This window comes from Cannabis sativa, chromosome 6, assembly GCF_029168945.1.
Source record: "Cannabis sativa cultivar Pink pepper isolate KNU-18-1 chromosome 6, ASM2916894v1, whole genome shotgun sequence".
NCBI classification, from domain to species: domain Eukaryota; kingdom Viridiplantae; phylum Streptophyta; class Magnoliopsida; order Rosales; family Cannabaceae; genus Cannabis; species Cannabis sativa.
The window spans coordinates 18,311,136-18,331,357 of NC_083606.1; the positions used below are offsets into that span (position 1 = coordinate 18,311,136).

The 20,222-nt window shown below is 30.8% G+C and overlaps 3 protein-coding genes across 4 annotated transcripts; 1 reads left to right on the forward strand and 2 right to left on the reverse strand.

Annotated features, from left to right (window-relative positions):
• Positions 1 to 1,326: 1,326 nt before the first annotated feature.
• LOC115725012 (adenine nucleotide transporter BT1, chloroplastic/mitochondrial) lies at positions 1,327 to 3,502 on the forward strand. The gene is made up of 3 exons (XM_030654415.2): positions 1,327 to 2,449; positions 2,599 to 2,760; positions 2,972 to 3,502. The coding sequence occupies exons 1-3, from the start codon at positions 1,868 to 1,870 to the stop codon at positions 3,440 to 3,442; spliced, it is 1,215 nt and encodes a 404-aa protein (XP_030510275.1). The 5' UTR covers positions 1,327 to 1,867; the 3' UTR covers positions 3,443 to 3,502.
• Positions 3,503 to 4,374: 872 nt separating this feature from the next.
• Positions 4,375 to 6,385, reverse strand: LOC115725013 (uncharacterized protein At2g34160). Of its 2 annotated transcripts, XM_030654416.2 has the most exons (5): positions 6,075 to 6,385; positions 5,895 to 5,943; positions 5,491 to 5,553; positions 5,342 to 5,406; positions 4,375 to 4,881 (listed from the first exon to the last, which is right to left on the reverse strand). In XM_030654416.2, the coding sequence occupies exons 1-5, from the start codon at positions 6,198 to 6,200 to the stop codon at positions 4,777 to 4,779; spliced, it is 408 nt and encodes a 135-aa protein (XP_030510276.1). In that variant the 5' UTR covers positions 6,201 to 6,385; the 3' UTR covers positions 4,375 to 4,776. The 2 variants fall into 2 exon arrangements, with proteins under 2 accessions (XP_030510276.1, XP_060973126.1); XM_061117143.1 differs by having other exon boundaries at positions 4,375 to 5,406; positions 6,075 to 6,368.
• Positions 6,386 to 12,609: 6,224 nt separating this feature from the next.
• On the reverse strand, positions 12,610 to 15,609 carry LOC115695734 (sm-like protein LSM7). The gene is made up of 5 exons (XM_030622807.2): positions 15,326 to 15,609; positions 15,045 to 15,126; positions 13,492 to 13,563; positions 12,985 to 13,037; positions 12,610 to 12,885 (listed from the first exon to the last, which is right to left on the reverse strand). Exons 1-5 carry the CDS (start codon positions 15,326 to 15,328, stop codon positions 12,796 to 12,798), a joined length of 300 nt encoding a protein of 99 aa, XP_030478667.1. The 5' UTR covers positions 15,329 to 15,609; the 3' UTR covers positions 12,610 to 12,795.
• Between the last annotated feature and the right edge of the window lie 4,613 nt (positions 15,610 to 20,222).

The window sequence follows — 20,222 nt, forward strand, 5'->3', positions numbered from 1 at the left end:
AATATGGATCAGGTTTTTTGACACGACACAAATTCGACACAAGTACAACTAGGCACGAAAAAATACGAGTTTGGGCACGACACGGCACAATGCTACAAATTGGCACGACACGACATGAAAAATATGTCCTTAAGCACGACACGGCACGAGAAGTACAAAAAGCACGACACGTAAGCACGAATAGACTAGCCTAAAAAGCACAACACGCGACAAGCCCAAAAAACACAGCATGATATATTAAAATATCTTATAATTCATTAATAATAATAATAATAAAATATAAATTTATCAATAATAAATAAGTTAAAATAATAATAAAATGTAAATATAATACTGAATATTATAATTCTATAAGTAAAACTATTAAAACATAAAAAAAAAGCTAAAATTATATATTAATTTATTTATCGGGTGGGAAATAAAAATTTGAGTATTTATTAGTAAATATTCAAATTCTAATGATGCTAATAATTTTTTTTATATAATTATCGGTAAAATATTGTTCAAAATATAATATAACTAAAGCTATAAATATATATACATTAATAATTGTAAACAAAATGAAAAGGTAAAGCATGAATTTAAGCCTGAATATAAAAATGGGCTGACTTGTTTAAGAAATACAGGTCGATACGAACAAAGTACGACACGAATTTGAGCATGACACGAAAATATTGGGCCTACGGGCCGTGTCAGGCCTACCCTTTAAAAGTATTGACACGACACTGCACGACCCATATTTTTCTGTGGCAAGGCCATTTTTGAAAAACACAAATAAATACAGATCGAACCAGCACGTCACGCACAAACTTACAATACTAGTTGCAAAGTCTGTCACAGTAATTCCTCATTCACAAATAAATAGAAGAATATATTCTAATGTCCTTTATAATGATGTTTAGTTGAATAAAGGATTTCTATTTAAAAATATATAAATAGAGGACACTATAAATAATAATATAAAAAAATTTATATCTATGTTACATAATTTATTCAAATAAAAATTACATTTGTGATGCTATTATAATAATGTACTAAATTAGTAATATGGAATTGGAATTTATTGTCATTTTGTTATCCCAAACAAGAAAAGCATATGATCTCTTTAAGAGGTGGGAATTAAAATGCATATGCTTATTATCTTATATAATTCACTCAACCACTAAAGTAAATTATTGCTAATGTAGGTCCTTGTTTATCTTAGTCCACTAAGTAGCCAAGTTGCCTTTTTTTCACTTGTGGTGACAAAGGCTTTTCCAAGAAAGACAAGAAAAGATCCCATATTCTATTTCTGGATCAAAACTGATTTGGAAATCCATATGGGGGAGACAAAATCCACATTACTTATTGGAGTTATGTAACCTTAGTGGCTCAAAGTGACTTAAAAGGGCATATGCTTAGCTTAACCAAACCCACTTAGAAAGTTTGTGTCGAAACAATCTACAAGTGGGATAACCCGTGTGAGATTTAAGTCTACAAATGTCCATTTCACAATGTTTCACATCTGATTATCATGAGCAAGCTATCACCACTTTTTTTCATTCTTGAGCTAAATCAATTAAAAGTCCTTTAATGTCATCCAACCATTTAATAAAATTAGCTTTTATTCTAATTGGATAATAACCCATAGAGAAACAAGAAGCAAGAAAACCATGGAGAAGAAATCATAGCTTTGAAGATCATACCATCCCTTCTATGCTCTTTCATGACTCCAAAGAGGGAGGGAGAGAGAGAAAGAAAGGAAGGGGTGGGTAACATAAGAGAGTACATTTGTACTAATCTTTATGTAATGAAATATCTCCTATAGCCTTGTGATATATATTATCTGAGAAGCTAAAGAAATTAGCTTCTTTTTAAGTTTGGATTAATGGGCAGAAGAAAATCTCAAGATGTTGAACATGAGAACAAAGCTGTGATGTTCTGTAGCTCTGGGATAAACATTCAGCAACTGAGTCCTGATGAGAAAATTTACTGTACTGGAGGCTTATTTGCAAGTGTTGGTCAAGTGGGAATGGGATTTGGTGTTTCACCAAGTCCTTTAAAGCCAAGGAACATCATATTGAAACTCCCAAACACCAATTCTTACATGAAATATGTTTCAGTTACTAAATCTGGTTTTCAGTTAAGTTGGGTTCCAGAGTTAGAGGCAGAAAAGGTTTTGGAGTTTGGAGAAGTGAAGGCAAAAAAGAATGACAGAGGTGGCTTTAAACTGAGAATCAAGATTGAGAATGACACCCTGAGGAAGTTGATGAGTGGAGGCATTGCTGGTGCAGTGTCACGCACTGCAGTTGCACCATTAGAGACTATAAAGACTCATCTGATGGTGGGGAGCTGCGGCTTCTCGGCTGGTGAAGTGTTCAGATCCATCATGAAAACTGATGGTTGGCAAGGCTTGTATAGGGGAAATCTGGTTAATGTAATCCGGGTTACGCCCAACAAAGCAATCGAGGTATGAAATCAAGACTCCTCTTTGAATTTAGCTGCTGAAATAACAGTCTAAATCATTTCACAGAAGAGAAACGTTTTGTGAAATGATTTGCTTAACCATTGATATTATAATATTTTTCCATAGCTGATACATCTGGTTTCTATGTGCAGTTGTTTGCTTATGATACAGTTAAGAAGTATCTGACTCCAAAATCAGGAGAGCAGAAAAAAATCCTAATTCCTGCCTCATTAGTGGCAGGTGCTGTTGCTGGATTCAGCTCAACTTTCTGTACTTACCCTCTTGAGCTGCTAAAAACCAGACTGACAATTCAGGCAAGCTCAATAACATTTTGATCTTTTGTATTGTTATAAGAAATGAAAATAAGGGCAAGAGTTTTCTTAACCAACAACAATTTAAGAAGATGCTCACCCTTCTTCACTTGAATTAAACAAAATAAAAAAAAAAAAAAAAAAAAGCAAGTGCTAAATGATATCTAAATTACACACACAAAAATCATCACTAACAAGCATAATTTCATTGCAGAGAGGAGTGTATAAGAATTCTTTACACGCCTTATCAAAGATCATCAGAGAGGAAGGAGCTGCAGAATTGTACCGAGGCCTACTACCAAGCTTAATTGGAGTGATCCCATATGCTGCCACAAACTATTTTGCTTATGACACGTTGAGAAAAGCTTACAAGAGAGCTTTCAATCAAGAGGAGATTGGAAATATGAGCACTCTTTTGATGGGTTCTTCAGCTGCTGCCATTTCAAGCTGCGCAACGTTCCCACTTGAGGTGGCTCGGAAGCAAATGCAGGCAGGAGCTTTCAATGGGAGACAATACAAAAACCTTCTTCATGCTCTTTTAAGCATAATTGAAAGGGAGGGAATTTCAGGACTGTATAGAGGATTAGGGCCAAGCTGCATGAAATTGATCCCTGCTGCTGGAATTTCTTTTATGTGCTATGAGGCATGTAAGAGGTCAATGTTAGAGGAAAAGGAAGAAATTTAAGGTCCAAAGAAGCAATTTATTACGAAGAATATGAAATATTACTACAAGCATTTCAATTTAGTTTGGTACCTTACACTTCTCTTATATGTTTCACTTTCAGTTCACTAAGAGAAGAAAATAAAAAAAAAAAAAATTAACTTCTGAAAAATCCTCAACTAAAGGCTGAAAGCAACTGAAAACCTATAATAATACCAAAGAAATCTCTAAATTTAGAAAGTCATGTCTAAACAATACAAAATCCCATCAGATAACCCCATCTCAGAATATGATAGCTCAACAGAACCTAAATAAAACGAAATATAGTTGTAAAGAAATAACAAAAAGAAAGTACATAAATTGCAAAATCAACGAAGAAATTAACCACAATTGGAGACTACAAAGGAAGACCAAAGTTTGTAAGAGCAAGAAGTGTATCTGTACATGATTAACTTCTCGTAAAAATATGTGAATCAACAGTGTGGTGTTGCTATTTAAAGGTCTGTTTTTAGTTTACATTGCGATTGTAGTGGAAGTAGTTTTAGTGAAGTGACGAATTTTGAGATCTATAATAGGCCCCTTAGCTTATTAGGTGAAAAGTTCTAATATTACCTGTTAGGAAGTTCACTAAATTGCAATGTGTAACCCATCTAATAAAATCAACAATCAAAAAAGAAATGCATGAGGGTTGTACATTAATCCTTCTTCAGTTTACAATGACATGCCTCACATTCCTTTCTATTTTGCATTCACTTCAGATAAATAATCACATTTAACTTGTTCATAAACACTGAATATTAATTCTTGAGAAACTATAAAAGACTCCCATGGTAAGATTAGAAGAAAAGCATAGTACACTTGAATAGACTTGATCGATTTCGATACTATTTTCCCATTTCCATTCAAATGCCGTTGCTTTTATAAAGTATAAACTGAGCAACTGTGACAACAAAACAAAGAAAGAAAATACTAACATTTTCATTAATATTATTCATTTTTGAGAAGTACATGCGACATTTATTTACTATGGTGACAAGTAATAAAGAAGGCACACAATCAAATGAATAAGGTGACATATTCATAGGATACAAAACTTGCGAACCAAGATGCACATACCAAGAAAAGAATTCCATCAACATACAAAGAGAATGAAAAAACCAAATGATCAGATAACAAAATTTGATCTCTAGTAGAAAAAGTATTCTTGAATCTAAAAGCTCCTAAAACACCCCTCGTGATTTACCAGAATCACGACGACAACAGCAGCTCAAAATCCTAAATCTAAAAATTAGAGCAATATAAAATAGCTTTGATTTTCAGAAGCAGCAAAACCAGAAAAACTAGGTAAGAGACCCTCTTCAACTTTGCTCTTCAGCCTCAGCAGCAGCAGCAGCTTCCCTTTCCTCTGCTGCAGCCGCCATCAGTTCGTCAAAATTTTCAGTCTTCCCAAGGACAATCTCAATCTGAACGGAAAATACGTCAAGCAATCAGTAAAGAAACGATTTGTGCAACAATAACGATGAGGAAACTAGGCGAGGAATATGATAGGTACCCTGTACCCATATATACACCATCAGACATCAATAACCAGAGTACATTTCTTGCACCTTTAAAGACACAATACAAAAAAAAAAACACACACACACACAAATAAATGGTGAGGAACAATCATCCATCCGATCCAAATTGTCGAACCTCAACTGGACTTTGAAAAGTATCCAGGTGTATACATAAACAAAGAAAACCTATTATGATCTTCTGAACAAGAATAGAGTACAATATCACTCATACACCACAATACCACATGAAAATATATAAAGATCCCTTGACAAGTTGGAGACAATAGAGAAAAGCATAAAATTGTCTTGCATGGATGCCCATTGTGTAACCCTGTACTGTATATGCACAATAACAAATCATTACCTTGGCCTTTTGGATTGGTCGTCCTCTGGAGTCATCTTTCATATCAACAGTGGAGGTCATGATCTCTGAGAACAGTTGAAGTTAATAAGAATCCATAGCATCCAGTGTGGTGAGAAAAAAAAAGATGTTACAAAATAGAAAAATCTTACTCTTTTCAACAGCTAATCCATTGTTCTTCAGAATTTCTGCAACGGTGACAACTGTAGCAATGGCTGCAAACATAAAATTACAAGTACACAAAAGAATTAATATCTTTGAATACTATCATATATCATTAATTACACTCATCTGCATAACTCGTGAACACTATTCCATAAAACAGAGCATTAAGAAAAGAACCTTATGCTCCATCATGAATAAGCAATTAATAGTACAAAAATTTAGCAAAATTGTTGTTTAACTAATCCCAGCTAATGTTTTATAGCGATGACTAAACATAAAGAGCCTAAAGCAATAGGCAATAAACATAAATCGATGAGAACATAGAAAAAATAAAAAAGGAGTAAAAACCTCTGAAGCTAAAATTAACGGGAAAAAAAAAGTGAGAAATTACCCATTCCAAGAGCAGAAAGCTCAACCTCATTATGCTGTTGCATGTACCTCTGCATAAACAGATTGCATGAACATATCAATCACTAGTTTAGAGCATTGTACTCATTATAATATAAGACAAATAAAACTCGAAGAACAAAAGGGGAAGATTGAAAATAAGTAAGAAAAAAGGAGTTGTTACCTTGGCTAGATTGACGTAGAAAAACAATGGTTTTTTGGTGTTGGAAACCTGAATCCGATTTTTCTTGTAGGAATCTCCTGGTGCTGCTAAGTTAATGTTGTTCACTGCCTCGGTTATCTCTTCCATTGCTAAACTATTTACCAATGAGAAGAAGAACAAAAATTCCCAAAGCCAAAAACCCTAACCCTAAATTGATTTCTCGTCCCTTCTCTGCTGTGATGAGAGAAAATAAAATAAAAAGCACAATAAGAAAGAGGAAGCCGAACCCAAACTCAAAGCGAAGCTGTTTCTTCACAGGCCAGGCCAGCCAGGCACAATAACTTAACTGAAGGTTGCTATCATTCCAATTCCATCGTCCAACAAAAATGGGCCTTATCTTGGCCCACATCTCAGCTACAGCTAGGGTCATATCTGCCTTATTTCGGTCTCAAACGTGCTTTTTCACTTATATTTTGCAAATTTACCATTTTCAATTTCATCATTATATTTAATATTTAGGGGTGTTGATAAAAGGGAAATTTTCATGGGCCACCTTATTTTGGCAATTATTTTAAAAAATAACGTTGTTTTTGTTATGTTAAGTTTTTGTATATATAATTGCCGTTTTTTTGGTAATTTTCTATTTTTAGGATTAACAGTTGTGTTTATGTTTGCAAGTAATCGTGGAGGAGATGATGACGTGTCACGTCATTTTGTGTGTGATACATTATTAACGTTATTTTTGTAAAAACTTACCTAATATAGTATATTCCTAAAAAAAATCCCTTGATAAAATAGCCGATCCAATCCGCACGATCCGATCCTCTCCATTCCAATCCGCAAAGTGCGGATATCCGTACTTGTGCGGATTAGATTGGATTGAAAAATTCAAAATCCGCACTTGTGCGGATTAGATGTTGATTGACATGTAAAAGTAATCGATCCAATCCAATCCACACATATTTAGAAAAAATTTAAAAAATTATATATACAAATAATATTTTAATGTAAAGAAAATAGTAATTTAAAAATCTAATACATATAATACACTTATTTTTTAAAACTTTACAGATCAAATGTCTATTTTATTCTTATATATATTTTTTTTCTACGTATAATTTAAAATAAAATTCAATATTTTTTTATACATACAATTTTTTTTTCTTCTTTTACCATTTTCAATTTCATTATTATATTTACAATAGTCACATCCGATATTTTTATGGGATAATTTTACAAATACACAAAAATTACAAAAATACAGTTTCACGAAATTTTAAATATTTTTACAATTTTTTTGGTTTTATTTATAGAAAATACGGTCTTTTATGTTGTACTCTTGTTAATTTATTATTGATTTTTTGTTATCTGTATGTTATTTTGATATTATTTAAATGTTACTAATATGTAGTTTTCTTATTGTTTTTATGTTGTTTTTATGAAAAACCGTAAAAATGTGAAAAAAAAAATTAAATGTAAAAATGTAATTTTTTTTACAAAAAATAGTGCCTTATTAATTATCCCCTTATCTTTTTTTTTTTTTTTAAAACGTTTATACATTACAATCATGTTTTACCTGGGACTCAAACCCAAGACCTCCAACACACACACACCCACTTTTTATTCTTATTCTTATATAGTATATTATAGCCCTTTAAAGAAAATTATACTTTATACCCACTTTTTATTTCTCATTTTAATTTTTACCTTCATTTTATTATTCTTTAATTTATATTCAATTTTATAGGTGATATCCCAATTATGTGCATTAGAAACTCTAATTTTAATAAGTTATGTGAGGTTATATTTGGTAATCTGATTATAAAAAGGAGTATATATCAATTAAAATTATTTTAGAGTTATATTTAGTTAATGTGTAATAAAAATGGGTAATTTTTAACTTATACCATATTTTTTTTATAGTTACAATTGGATTTTTTTTTAAGCAAAGATGCTTTTAATCCGAGATAAAAATATTAAAACCTTATCCTATAATTACATATAATATTATAATACTCATGGTAAAATCTAAAAGGAAGACAAAAAAAGATAAAAGATAGAATTGAAAAAATCATAATAAATAAAAAAAAATTAACGAATAAGACAAACAATATCAACTTGTCAATTCATTATTCTATAGTTACTAGGTGTGGAGGACGTGACACATGCACGTAACCCCTATTAAAATTTTGGAGGTTATAATCATATATCTTACTTTAATTAATTATGTTTAAATAATTGTTAAAAAATATTATGTTTAAACAAGAATATAGTGTGGTATAGATTCATTTATTGAAGCTAAGATTATCAGTGGGTCTGTCTAAATGTAAGTACATATAATTTACTCTACTATTATATACTAATTAGCAAAGTTTAAAAAAAAAATTAATAAAAGTTTACGGAAAAAAAAAATAACAACACAAAAAAAATATCTATCATATGTGTGAAAAAAGATGGTAAAAAAAATATAGAAAAGACTAAAAAAAATATTTTAAAAGAAAAAATGGAGAAAAAAATAAGAGATTTTTTGAAGAAAAAAAGGTGGGGGGGGGGGGGGAGGGGGGGAGAACGGTGAGGTTTAAAAAATGACAAAAATATTAATAATTGGTACAAACAAAACAAAATACACAACTCTAAATATGATAAACAAAAATTACTAAAATAATCTTATTTAGTTTGAGAAAATACAAAAGAACAAGGATTATAGGAAAATCTCACCTAAGCGGTGTGTAACAAGTAAAAAGAAATTACAAAGTTATGCATAATTGAAAAAAAAAAAAAGTTAAAATTCTAACTAAAGTGAATAAGGATATGTACGTATTAAGACCATCTCCAATACAGAATTAAAAGTATGGTGTATATGTATATTTTAACTCAACTTTATAAAAGTGAACTCCAATAGTAAAAGTGGATAAAATTTAATATATGTTAAAAGTTGTGTCAAATTTAGAACAAAATATAGCATGAGACAAATTTTACATCACAATAAATATTTTTTTTATTTACTCTTTTGTCACTTATTAATGTAATTAATCACTTTTACATTTTATTTAATATTTAATAGAATTTTTATATAATTTCAATAAATATTTAATACTTTTGTTGACTTTTTTACACATGTTTATTAAAAAAGGTTAATTTTAGCCTAAATACATTAGGACATTATTATAAAATTTAAGCCAAATATAATATTGATTCATTTTTTTAGCTCAAATTATATACCATCTATTAGAGATGATAAGGAAAATACTAAAGGAGATACTACACATCATAAATAGTGGCAGACCGTTATTGATGCATTTTAATAATGAGTTTCACCCATTTTAAGTTAGTGAATAATATGAAAAACAACTAACTAATTATTAAGTGTCATATTTGTATAGTATTGAATATATTAAGGTGCCAATAAATAATAATAATATTTTATTAATAATAATAAAAAATAATTCACCATACAAAATTGTACAAAAAAATTATACATAGAAAAAATTATTCATAAGAATAAAGAAAATTACGATCATTGAAAACAAAACCATAGGAGGTGTTGTAAAAAAAATTGTCATTCATAAAACTATTAAGAGAGGTGTTAAACACCATAAATAGTGGCATACCATTATTACCTTATTGGTCCCAAGCACTACAAATTAGCAAAAAAATCACACGAAGTATTGTAAAAAAAAAATTGTAAAATAAATATTATTAAAAAAAATTATAATAAAAAATGTAAAAAAAAATTATAATAAAAAAATGTAAAAAAATCACAAAATGAAAACAAAAATTGAAAAACATAATATTAGAAAAAATGTAAAATAAAATATTATAAAAAATTATAATAAAAAAATTGTATAAAATCACAAAATGATAAAAACAAAAAAAAAAAATCATTATAAAAAAATTATAATAAAAAATGTAAAAAAAAATCACAAAATGATAAAGACAAACAAAATTCAACAAAACAATTTTTTTTTTTGGATTTTTACAAAAATACTAGATTTTGAGTTAAAGTTTACAATTTTACTGCCACACGAATTTTTTTACATAAATACTGTCTTTCTATAAAACAACCTAAAACAACTGTAAAATAACAAAAACTTAACACAATACACAGTATGAAACTTACATAGTATTTTTGAAAAAACAAACACAGAATTTTTTTTTTAAAAAAAATCCATTCTACAATAAAAAAGAAAAAAAAATTAAAATTTCAATATGTGATGTAAAAATTTTTTTTTTTTGTTTTCCTGTGCAGATCCATTTATATATTGATGTTATATAATTATAGTAGATATATTTTTTTTTCTACATAAAATTTAAACAAAATTAAATATTTTTTTCTACATACCATTATTTTTCTTCTTTTGAATTTATTATTTTTATTTTATTTATTTTAATTTATTGTTGGACACATACAACAACAATAATTTATTTTATTTTGTTGTTAGTTATGTGAAAAAAAAAACTAATATTAAAAAGTAATCAATCTAAAATAATTGATCCAATCGAATGAACTATGAGAAAAATAATACGGCACGGATTAAATTGGATAAATACCCCAAACAATAACTACACAGATTTACTAAAAATAAACTACATATACTTCTAAAGTTCTAAATGTTTAAGAAATTGTTTGAAAAATACTTACCCATTGTTCCAGTGAATGTGCGTTTACCACAATCAATGTGTGTGATTCGTGAGCCTATTGGTCTCTCCGACGTCGACCGGCTGTCCACCTCGTGCAAATAGAGATTGAGAAAGAGAGAGTCGAGAAATTGAGAGTAGTTTTTTGTTTTGTTAGCCAGGGATGAAATGAAAAAAAAAAAAAAATGTATACTTGTTACACTATAAAATAGTGTAGGGGTAGTAGTAATTTCTACAGAGTGTGAATCACTATAAATATGTAATTGTATAGCTATTATGGGATATGGATTGAGTAAATAGAACTTTGGTTCAATTGGGAGTTTGGCACTGACTCGAAGAGTGCATTTCGGAAATTTATCCTGTCTCGAAGAGGACTAATATCTAACAATTGGTGCTTTCATTGAGAGTTGAACTCAAGACCTCCCGCTATACAATTACATATCCCATAATAGCTATACAATTACATATTTATAGTGATTCACACTCTGTAGAAATTACTACTACCCCTACACTATTTTATAGTGTAACACTTTTCCACCCTTCAAAATCACCTTGTCCTCAAGGTGGTAGAAATAAAAAAATACAACTAAAAACAAGTACAAATATAAGATACTAAAAAACTAATTGCAGCCTAATATTTTTTTTTTAAAAAAAAAGCCCAATTGTTTGTTGGCCCATTAAGCATCCAAGCTTAGTCCAATAGTAAAAGGAACCCATGAAGCCTTTCGTCTCTCTTAATCTTTACACTGTATGTATATATTTTCCTGCAAACCGTGAACAAAAGAGCCCAGTAGTCGTCCTTTTCCTTCGACAGTCTTCAGCGATCCGGCGCGACCAAGCTTCCGATCGTCCTCCAGTGACCACTTCGTGCCGCCCCTCTCTGTTAAAGATCCACAGTCGTCGCCGATCAAATATCCACCGTCGTCCACGATCGAAAATCCTCCTCCGATCTTGTGCGCGAAGATCTAATGCCATCTCTGTCTTCTTCGACATTGGAGTTCTTCGAGCTGCCTTCGTTGGTGCAGATCGAGAATCCACAACATCCGATGAAGCCACGCCGATCTTCTCCTTCGGTGTTCTTCGAGCTGCCATCTTCGTCATAGATCGAACCGACATTGATTGCGATCTACTTAGATCAGATCCAGCTGAAATGTCACTGCCGACAAGATCGAGAGCCTTCTCCGATGGTGCCTGAGCCGAGGGAGCCATAGATGTCTCTGTTGATGAGCAATATTGCTCAACTCTAACATCTAATTCCTCCATGAGATGCACTTTAAATGCCTTCAATTGAGCATCGAAAAATCGATCCATACGACGATCCAACTCCATCAACATCTTCGCAAGCTCTGTTTTCTTCATGGCTGAGAGTTCTTACAGTGAATCTTTCACTATAATTGCTCTCAATGAAAGCACCAATTGTTAGATATTAGTCCTCTTCGAGACAAGACAAATCTCCGAAATGCACTCTTCGAGTCAGTGCCAAACTCCCAATTGAACCAAAGTTCTATTTACTCAATCCATATCCCATAATAGCTACACAATTACATATTTATAGTGATTCACACTCTGTAGAAATTACTACTACCCCTACACTATTTTATAGTGTAACAATACTAAAGTACGATTTTGTATAAATTGATTGGGAGTCTAAATTTTGATAATATGCATATTTTAAGCATGCATAGCATAGTGAAATTTCCCCTTTATTTACTAATTATCTTTGAGAATTTATAATTTACTTCCTCCTTAGGGTATATTTACACTTGTGTCAATGGTTAGTTTTAAATTGGCAAATTACTAGTAAGGTGGTGATAACTCCTGTTACGTTTTTTAAAGATAGGCAACTTCTTTTGCAATACGCTATCAGCTACAACAAGCTACAATATTTATCGCAAAAAAAAAAAGGTGACTACTCATCTATCAGAATCTCATTCATATAGGTGAGATACCATATGTTACATTTCCGGTTCTCTACTGAGACCCAATATGACATGATCTAAGAGTTAAAATTTGACCCATAATGTCACAAAAACATTCAAATCAATAGTCTGAGAGTTGAAATTGAATACGAAATTAAGGTCAGATACTGCAAGGAGAGACCTGTCTATGCTCCATCTGGCTGGATAAAAGGGTTGGCAATCTCATCTGTACCATCAGTTGGAGACACAAGCATCACAGCAGTTCCTCTACAAACCTGTGGTTATATATACACATAATATTTGTTTAGCTTATCTCCATTTTTTAAAAAAGAAATCAACAGATTAAGATATATAAATAGCAGCAAAATACATACTATTAAGCCAAGGCTTCTGGTCTGATCAGTTGTCTTTAAGGGATCATCAGCATCTGCACATTACAGGAAACTTGAAGTCAACATGCAGTTAACCCTCATAAGCCATGCATTTAAGCAAGAAAACAGCTTAAAAATAAGTTATTGTCAATACGATTTGGTTCTGAAAAAGGTACAAGTGCAAAAAAGAGGTAAATTGATTCCAATTTCAAAACCATCTCTGAAAGATTTGATCGTGTCACTCCACAAAATTGTTAGAGCTCTAAAGAAAAAGAAAATTCACATTGTTGTTTGAAACAATTTTCTGTTGTCTCACGGATATAGCACTACATAAAGAACACAGCTTCGAAGTTACTAGATTCTTTTACTTAGTTTCAGTTACAACAAGGATAAACACAAATATCAAGAATAACAATTAACACATGAAATTACATTAAGTACACATGCATATAGCTAAAACAGATACAAAAATACTTGTGCAGAATTACCAACACATCCCAAAACAATTACCTCTAAGAAATTCTACTGCTTCGTCTAGAACAAGGTTCAACAGCTGATCATATCCTTTTAAAGTCCCTGTTACTGTGATCAATCACAAAATGCAATGCATAATCAGACATTCACAGCAGAGCAGTCATAAAATCTCATTGAACAAGAGAACATACACAAAATAAAAGGATGTATGACAACATTACTTTCCCCTTTTAAGGAAAGTCTAGATCTAATGGTTAAATATGTGAGAGACAACTGCAAATGATTTGCATGTTGTCCGGATAAAAGGCAATATATCTATATATGTGTGTATGCTTCTAAGAGGAAGTTTAAATTCAGTAATGGCTTCACAGCCTTCACTGGTGTTATTGCAAATGTTAATCAAGCAAGATTTACTTTTTGCTGAATTGAGGACATGATCTCCTACTTTCTTGAGAAAAGCATTCTTGATGGTATTGTTCTCACTCAAAAAATACTTTCCAAATTTACTTCTCCATGTATAAGGAAAGTATACACGTTATCATCAGATGCCATTTACCTAATGTAATCTAATTTACAGCTCCATTCATTTACAACACATGAAGAATAACTGGCAATCCTAAAAATCAGAAATCCAAAACCCAGAAGTAATCCAGAAGCACATAAAACCTGTAGTGTAAAACTACTTCGCTTTATATTATGATAGCGACCACCAACCAGAAGGTTGAGCCACACCAACCATGTCTGTTATATAATTTACACAATAGGCTACCTACCTCTTCTATTTGTTTCTCAAGAGAAAACTACGGTTGATTTTAAGTATCACACAAGTTGAGAGAGTTTATTGTCAATGCCACACAATTATCAATTAAGGGAAGTAAACTTGACTTCCAAGCTTGTTTGTCTAGCTAACGACACCCTAACACAGCCACACAACCAAGACTAACCTCCTCATTTCAATTCTATACACATAAGGTCTTACAATAAAACGCATCAGTAATTAAACTGAAATCACATTGCTTTAGTGCTTCCCTCTTGTCCACGACTCTTCTTCTTTTGTTCCATTTTAACTTGGCTCATTTTCTTATAGTCAGTGTTATTCATTTATGAAACCGAAATCAAAATCCATTAGATACTTTCTTTTTTTAACATGCGTGGGTGGTCTAGTGTTAAGGAGGACTGTTGGTAGGGCATCTATTCCAAGGCTCAAATCCCCACAGACTCAAAAACTTTGGGGCTAGAACTGCCAGAACCAAAAAAAAAAAGGGCACACATTCCTATTTCAAATCAAGTTTGTTATAAATTTTCATGATCCTTCCCACTGTTTTGATTTCCTTCCCATTAATTCTTTGACTAGAGTTTGTATGTCCTCAATATTGCTTCTTTGATCAAATGTGGTATAAGGCCATAATTTCTCTTCAAAGTTTACTCAAAATTCAACATCAAATCCTTGTTTCTATACAATGATTCACAAACATGATTCAGGTATTGAGAGATAATTTTACACAAAAATCAACTATTTATAAATAGCAAAATTAAAAATATTGGTGATTTATAATTCAACAGTAAGCAGAGAATTTGAGCACACTAACCTTGTCTACCACCAGTGAGCTTTACTTGTACACCTTTGTCCACAAACTTAGCGAGATCCAAAACTGTCTCTTTCCTGCCTGACTGGAATACATATTAAATAAACTATAAGCCAATACTGAAGCAAAAAAAGAAGAAAACCAAATGAACAGTAGAAAATTGAAAATCCCAGAACATTTAGTTTAATATAGACCCGAAGGTGAGCCCAAAACTGCCAAGATATTTTGAAGAATGAAAAAAATAACACGGAAAGGTTAATTTCAAACTCAAAGCCAAAACTCACCATCTTATTTGGGGGTTTTCTTCAGCTACTCAAAGCTCAGTGATACCTTTCTTAAGCGGCTGATGGCAACGAACAGAAGAGCAAAGGCAGTGGGAGATCGGGAGTGGAGTAGTGACGCCGTCGATGTTACAGCAGCCACCGGAGAGTGAGGAGAAAAAGGGACTCGTCCTTTCTGACTTTCACGAATGGTATGGTATGGTCGAGGATGAAGGAGACGAAAGTCAAATTTATAGTGTTCTAGGTTTTTCTTATTTTATTTTATTCCATTTTAATTATTTTTAATCAGTGTAAGAAAAAGTTAATTGAAGGGCCGAAAATATATGTAAATTTGTTCCGAAAATATATAAAGTGTATCTATATAACAGAATTCTTAATTTATAAAAAATTTATGGGTGACTTTTTATTTATACTAGTAAAAAACTACGTGCGAGACACGTATACTAAATTTTATGCTAAGTTTTTTATATGTTATTTGAAAGTGAGATTATTATTGAATACTGAATGCAATATATTAGTGTTTAAGAAAGCTTAATGATTTAAATATATTTTTAAGTTAATCCAAAAATAAACTAAAAATTGATGTTCCAATACTTAAATAAACATTACTTAAATGGGGTAAGATAAAAAAAAATTAAAAATTAATCTCTAAATTGTTGATAATTGAAGATAGCATTAGTCTAAAAATTGTAGATAAGAAAACTAATGATAGTCATTGGTGGATTTCAATCTTCATTTTCTTTGATAGAGACAATAGTGTAATTTTTGTATTTTGCACTTTTCATTCTAGCCGGGTACGCATAGATCTGGATTATCCATTTTTTCTTTGATAAATTGAATATGGTAGTGTCGACAAAGCAGCGGTGTTCCTGCAAACAGTGATGTATTTTCATGTAAGATGATTAGACATGGTGTGCATAATTTATTTAATTAAAAAATCAACTTATGAAAAACATGTAAAACTATTTAATTTTTTAAAAACTACACATCTGCAGTATATTTCATTAAACTAAATAAATGTGAACTCTATAATCAGGTTAGACTTTTTTTATTATTATTTAGTCTGAGTTCACATTTATTGATTCACTACATATTTTGTTTTATAATTAATTAATTGTTAATCAATTTTTTTATGTATCTCTATAATTTCTGTTTCTTTTATTAATGTGAAACTTTAGCCTTAATTAATTCCCTTCTAGCCCAATAAAATTAAGCCAGATCTACTTCTCACTTCCCTTTCATTATATTTTAATTGATGTTTCTTTACGTGATTCTTTATATATTCTCTATATATTTTCTAGATATTTAGTCATTGTTATTATTAATGATTTAAAATTGAATTATTGATCTTAGATATTAATTGATGATCAGCATTATTATTAAAGATAGTGTTGGAGAACTTCATCCACTGAAGTGTGCCCGAAAGCATGAGGAATTCCCGCTGGTGATAAGATGACAACGACGATTTGAGCGCCGCACTTGACGCACAACTCACTCGCCTTCTTGAAAAGCCCATCTCGTCTCTTAGAGAAACTGACAAGCATATTAGAGGGTTTTTTTTTGTTGTTGTTGTTCTTCTCCCTCTTCCAAACTTCTCTTACCCATAGTACCTGTAGGAGAAGAAAACATAAAAGTATTGTCTTGGTTCAAAACTTCTCAAAACAGGGTAATTTGTAATAAACGATAGATAAATTAAGTTATCAATACATCCCAAACGATCAGAAAAAGGAATTCAATTCAATTTGACAAAATCAAACTCGAGAAACAACCCAACTGATATCAAATTTTCTATCGTAGAATATAATGATCCGCTAACCGAACCCTAAACAAGAAATTAGACGTTTGGTATTCATCGTGAAATGAAATAAACGTACAGTTATTATCAAATATAATCACATAGTGACTTCATCAAATAGCATACACACATATATACTACTACAATTCTTTTTAAACTTATTTCAGAGAGGATAAATGAAACAAAAGAAAACTTACAGTAAAAACTCTGAAACGGCCACAAAATCAATAAGAAAAAGCCAAAAACCTAAAAAGCACAAGTGTTCGGTAGAAAAAAAAAAAAGGTAAATAAAAAAATAGATAAATAAAATCATGGAATTCATTTTCTGTCCCTAAGATGAGATCAAAACATAAAAATAACATGTACCATTATAATTTGTAAGGGGTAAGAGAGCATACAAGCAAACGAGGTGAAAGAGGAAATAGCAGAATAGGAACGCCAGACTGTAAAAATTTTTAGTCTATTTATCAAAATAAAATACAAAATAGCATATATTTATAGTTCTAAGCAAAACCCATAAAAATTTTGAAGAAAAAAATACCTCAACAATGGCTTAATCAGATCTGTAACTCCCTTTCTTCCTGGTCGCGACTGGAAGTCGAAGAAGGAGAGAAGAAAAGATTTGAGGCTGATAGACCCCTTCGACTCCTTCAACTATATATTTTGACAAAATAGTATATTATTAACTTGAGTACACTGCCAACGCCATGAGCATGCACAAGATTGTTTGCTCAAATCTCCTCTCCGTATCAAATCTCCGGTTGTTTTCTTTTTAAATGGGTTATGATTCTAGAATATCAGTTCAAATATTAATTCAAATATTAATGAGATTTGTTTTATTATTATTTTATTATATATAAATAATATTTTATTATTTTATTAAATAAAAATAAAAAGTCACCCATGAATTTCTCATAAACCAAGAATTTCAGTTATATAGGCACACTTTATATACAATAGATATAATAAAATAAATAAAATAAATCTCATTAAATCTAAAAAAAATACAATTTGTTATAAAATAATATAAAGTAGATGAGAGGAAAGAAGAAGAAGATGAAGAGAGAAAGAGAAAGTGAATGAGAATTTCTGGGTTGTTTTATTCCAATGGGGTGAAGCCCTATTTATACAAATACAAGAGTGAGATATTAAGAAACTAAGAAAAAGGGAAACTAAGAAAAAGAGAAATATTGATTACAATTAATGGTAATAAATAAAAGATTTGGACATCCACATAATTATTAATATTTATAACACTCCCCCTTGGATGTCCATAATAACTGCCTTATTAAAAATCTTGCTGAAAACTTGATCAAAGGAAAAAGAGTATAGTGTAAACTAACTCCCCCTCATTTAGGCATTTGTGGAGATCTTCTAATCGACGAATTTCGATCTTATCTGCCGTCTTCTCAAATGTTGATGTTGGTAATAACTTTGTGAATAAGTTTACAAGATTGACACTTAATTAAATATGTTGAACACCAATATGTATTTTCTTGAAGCGTATAGAGAAGAATTTCGTGAAATGTGTTCTAACTCTATCTCCTTCAATGTACCATCATTTTAGTTGAGCGATGCAAGCAGTATTATCCATAGAGAATTGCTTGGGTTGATACTTCTTTATTGAGTGCAATTCATATGTTTCCCAAATATGCTATGTCAATGATCTCACTCACACACATTCTCTACTTGCTTCATAAAATGCAAGTATGTTAACATGATTTATAGTTGCCTCGTTAAAAACCTTGCCAGAAAAACCCAGTGGGACAAAATTTGAGCTAAGGGAAAAAAGAGTACAATATATATTTCATATTCATAACTATTTGCAAGTTGCCTCGTTAAAAACCTTGCCAGGAAAACCCAGTGGGACAAAACCTGAGCTAAGAGAAAAAGAGTGCAACATGAATATGTCTCCCCCTCATGCACATATGATCCATAATTCTTTTGGTGATAATAAATCTCATAAGATTATTGTTATCACTTTTAAAATATCACAATATACAATCTATGATCATATATTTTCTATAACTCTTCCAGAGTATGTATGGACTTCTAAATTATAGATGAGGGGTTCGTGGAACATTAATCTTTATCCAACTAATTGTATCATTCATGTGTATATACAATCTTGTTCATACTAAAATTTAACATTTCAAGTAGATATGAACATAACACATTAATGATAATATAAATTTTTGTTTGTGACAATGATGGTACTCCAAGACCATATATTTGTTTCATCTTGTTGTATGATCTTAATTTTCATATCAAATGATCATATATCTATAATTCTTAATACATATGAAGTACTTCAGGACTTCAATACTAATGAACAAACTTTATACATTTAATATTTCTCGATATACAAAAGAAATACAAGTTTGTTTTGCAATTAATCAAAAACTCTTCAAGAGTCTATCACAATGTATAATTTACGTATTTATACTGCATAGACAACCATACGTATTTTTCAAATAATAATTTACTTACATGTCTTTATTTCATACAAAGATCTTTGTCATATAGTGCGCGCGACTTAGAATTTATATCACTTAAGACATGTATTAAATTCTTCTAGAATTTTTAGATAAGGCTTATTTCAAATTCTCACTATATTAGGAGCTCCAAATAAATAATCTTTTGTTGCAACTTTTATGTGACGCTTATAAATCCTCATAAAATATGTTCCAGGCTATAATCAAATCATGATTATATTTTCTCAATATTTAAGCCTTACTTCAATCAATCTCATGTCTATGCAAACTTTGTACAACAATTCATTATGTACAAATACATATATGCAAATTTCTCATTAGAAATATTTATTTGCACACCCTACAGGTCTTACTTCACTTTATGTGAGTAAATTTGCCTAGACTGCGTCATAATATTTTGGCCAAAAATCAAAATGTATGTCGATAATTCTCGACAAATCTAATACAATGATCCTTGCTATCTCATGTTAGTTTATTGCATATCCACACATTCAATATTTATTGTCGACAAAAATTTCAATAAATGATAATTTCCTCCCATATTGACATAACTTATAGAGATCTCTTTAAATTACATATTTTCAAATATGTTTATCATTTATAGGTACCT

Excerpts from the sequence above, each read along its gene's own strand:
- LOC115725013 (XM_061117143.1), bottom strand. The coding sequence starts at position 6,200 with ATGGAAGAGATAACCGAGGCAGTGAACAACATTAACTTAGCAGCACCA. Across the intron at positions 5,944-6,074 it reads TCTACGTCAATCTAGCCAAG|AGGTACATGCAACAGCATAA; the intron begins GTAACAACTCCT and ends CTGTTTATGCAG. Across the intron at positions 5,407-5,490 it reads TGGATTAGCTGTTGAAAAGA|AGATCATGACCTCCACTGTT; the intron begins GTAAGATTTTTC and ends AACTGTTCTCAG.
- LOC115695734 (XM_030622807.2), bottom strand. Across the intron at positions 13,564-15,044 it reads GCTCACTGGTGGTAGACAAG|TAACAGGGACTTTAAAAGGA; the intron begins GTTAGTGTGCTC and ends GATTGATCACAG. Across the intron at positions 12,886-12,984 it reads CCAGAAGCCTTGGCTTAATA|GTTTGTAGAGGAACTGCTGT; the intron begins GTATGTATTTTG and ends ATATAACCACAG.
- LOC115725012 (XM_030654415.2), top strand. The coding sequence starts at position 1,868 with ATGGGCAGAAGAAAATCTCAAGATGTTGAACATGAGAACAAAGCTGTG. Across the intron at positions 2,450-2,598 it reads CGCCCAACAAAGCAATCGAG|TTGTTTGCTTATGATACAGT; the intron begins GTATGAAATCAA and ends TTCTATGTGCAG. Across the intron at positions 2,761-2,971 it reads AAACCAGACTGACAATTCAG|AGAGGAGTGTATAAGAATTC; the intron begins GCAAGCTCAATA and ends ATTTCATTGCAG.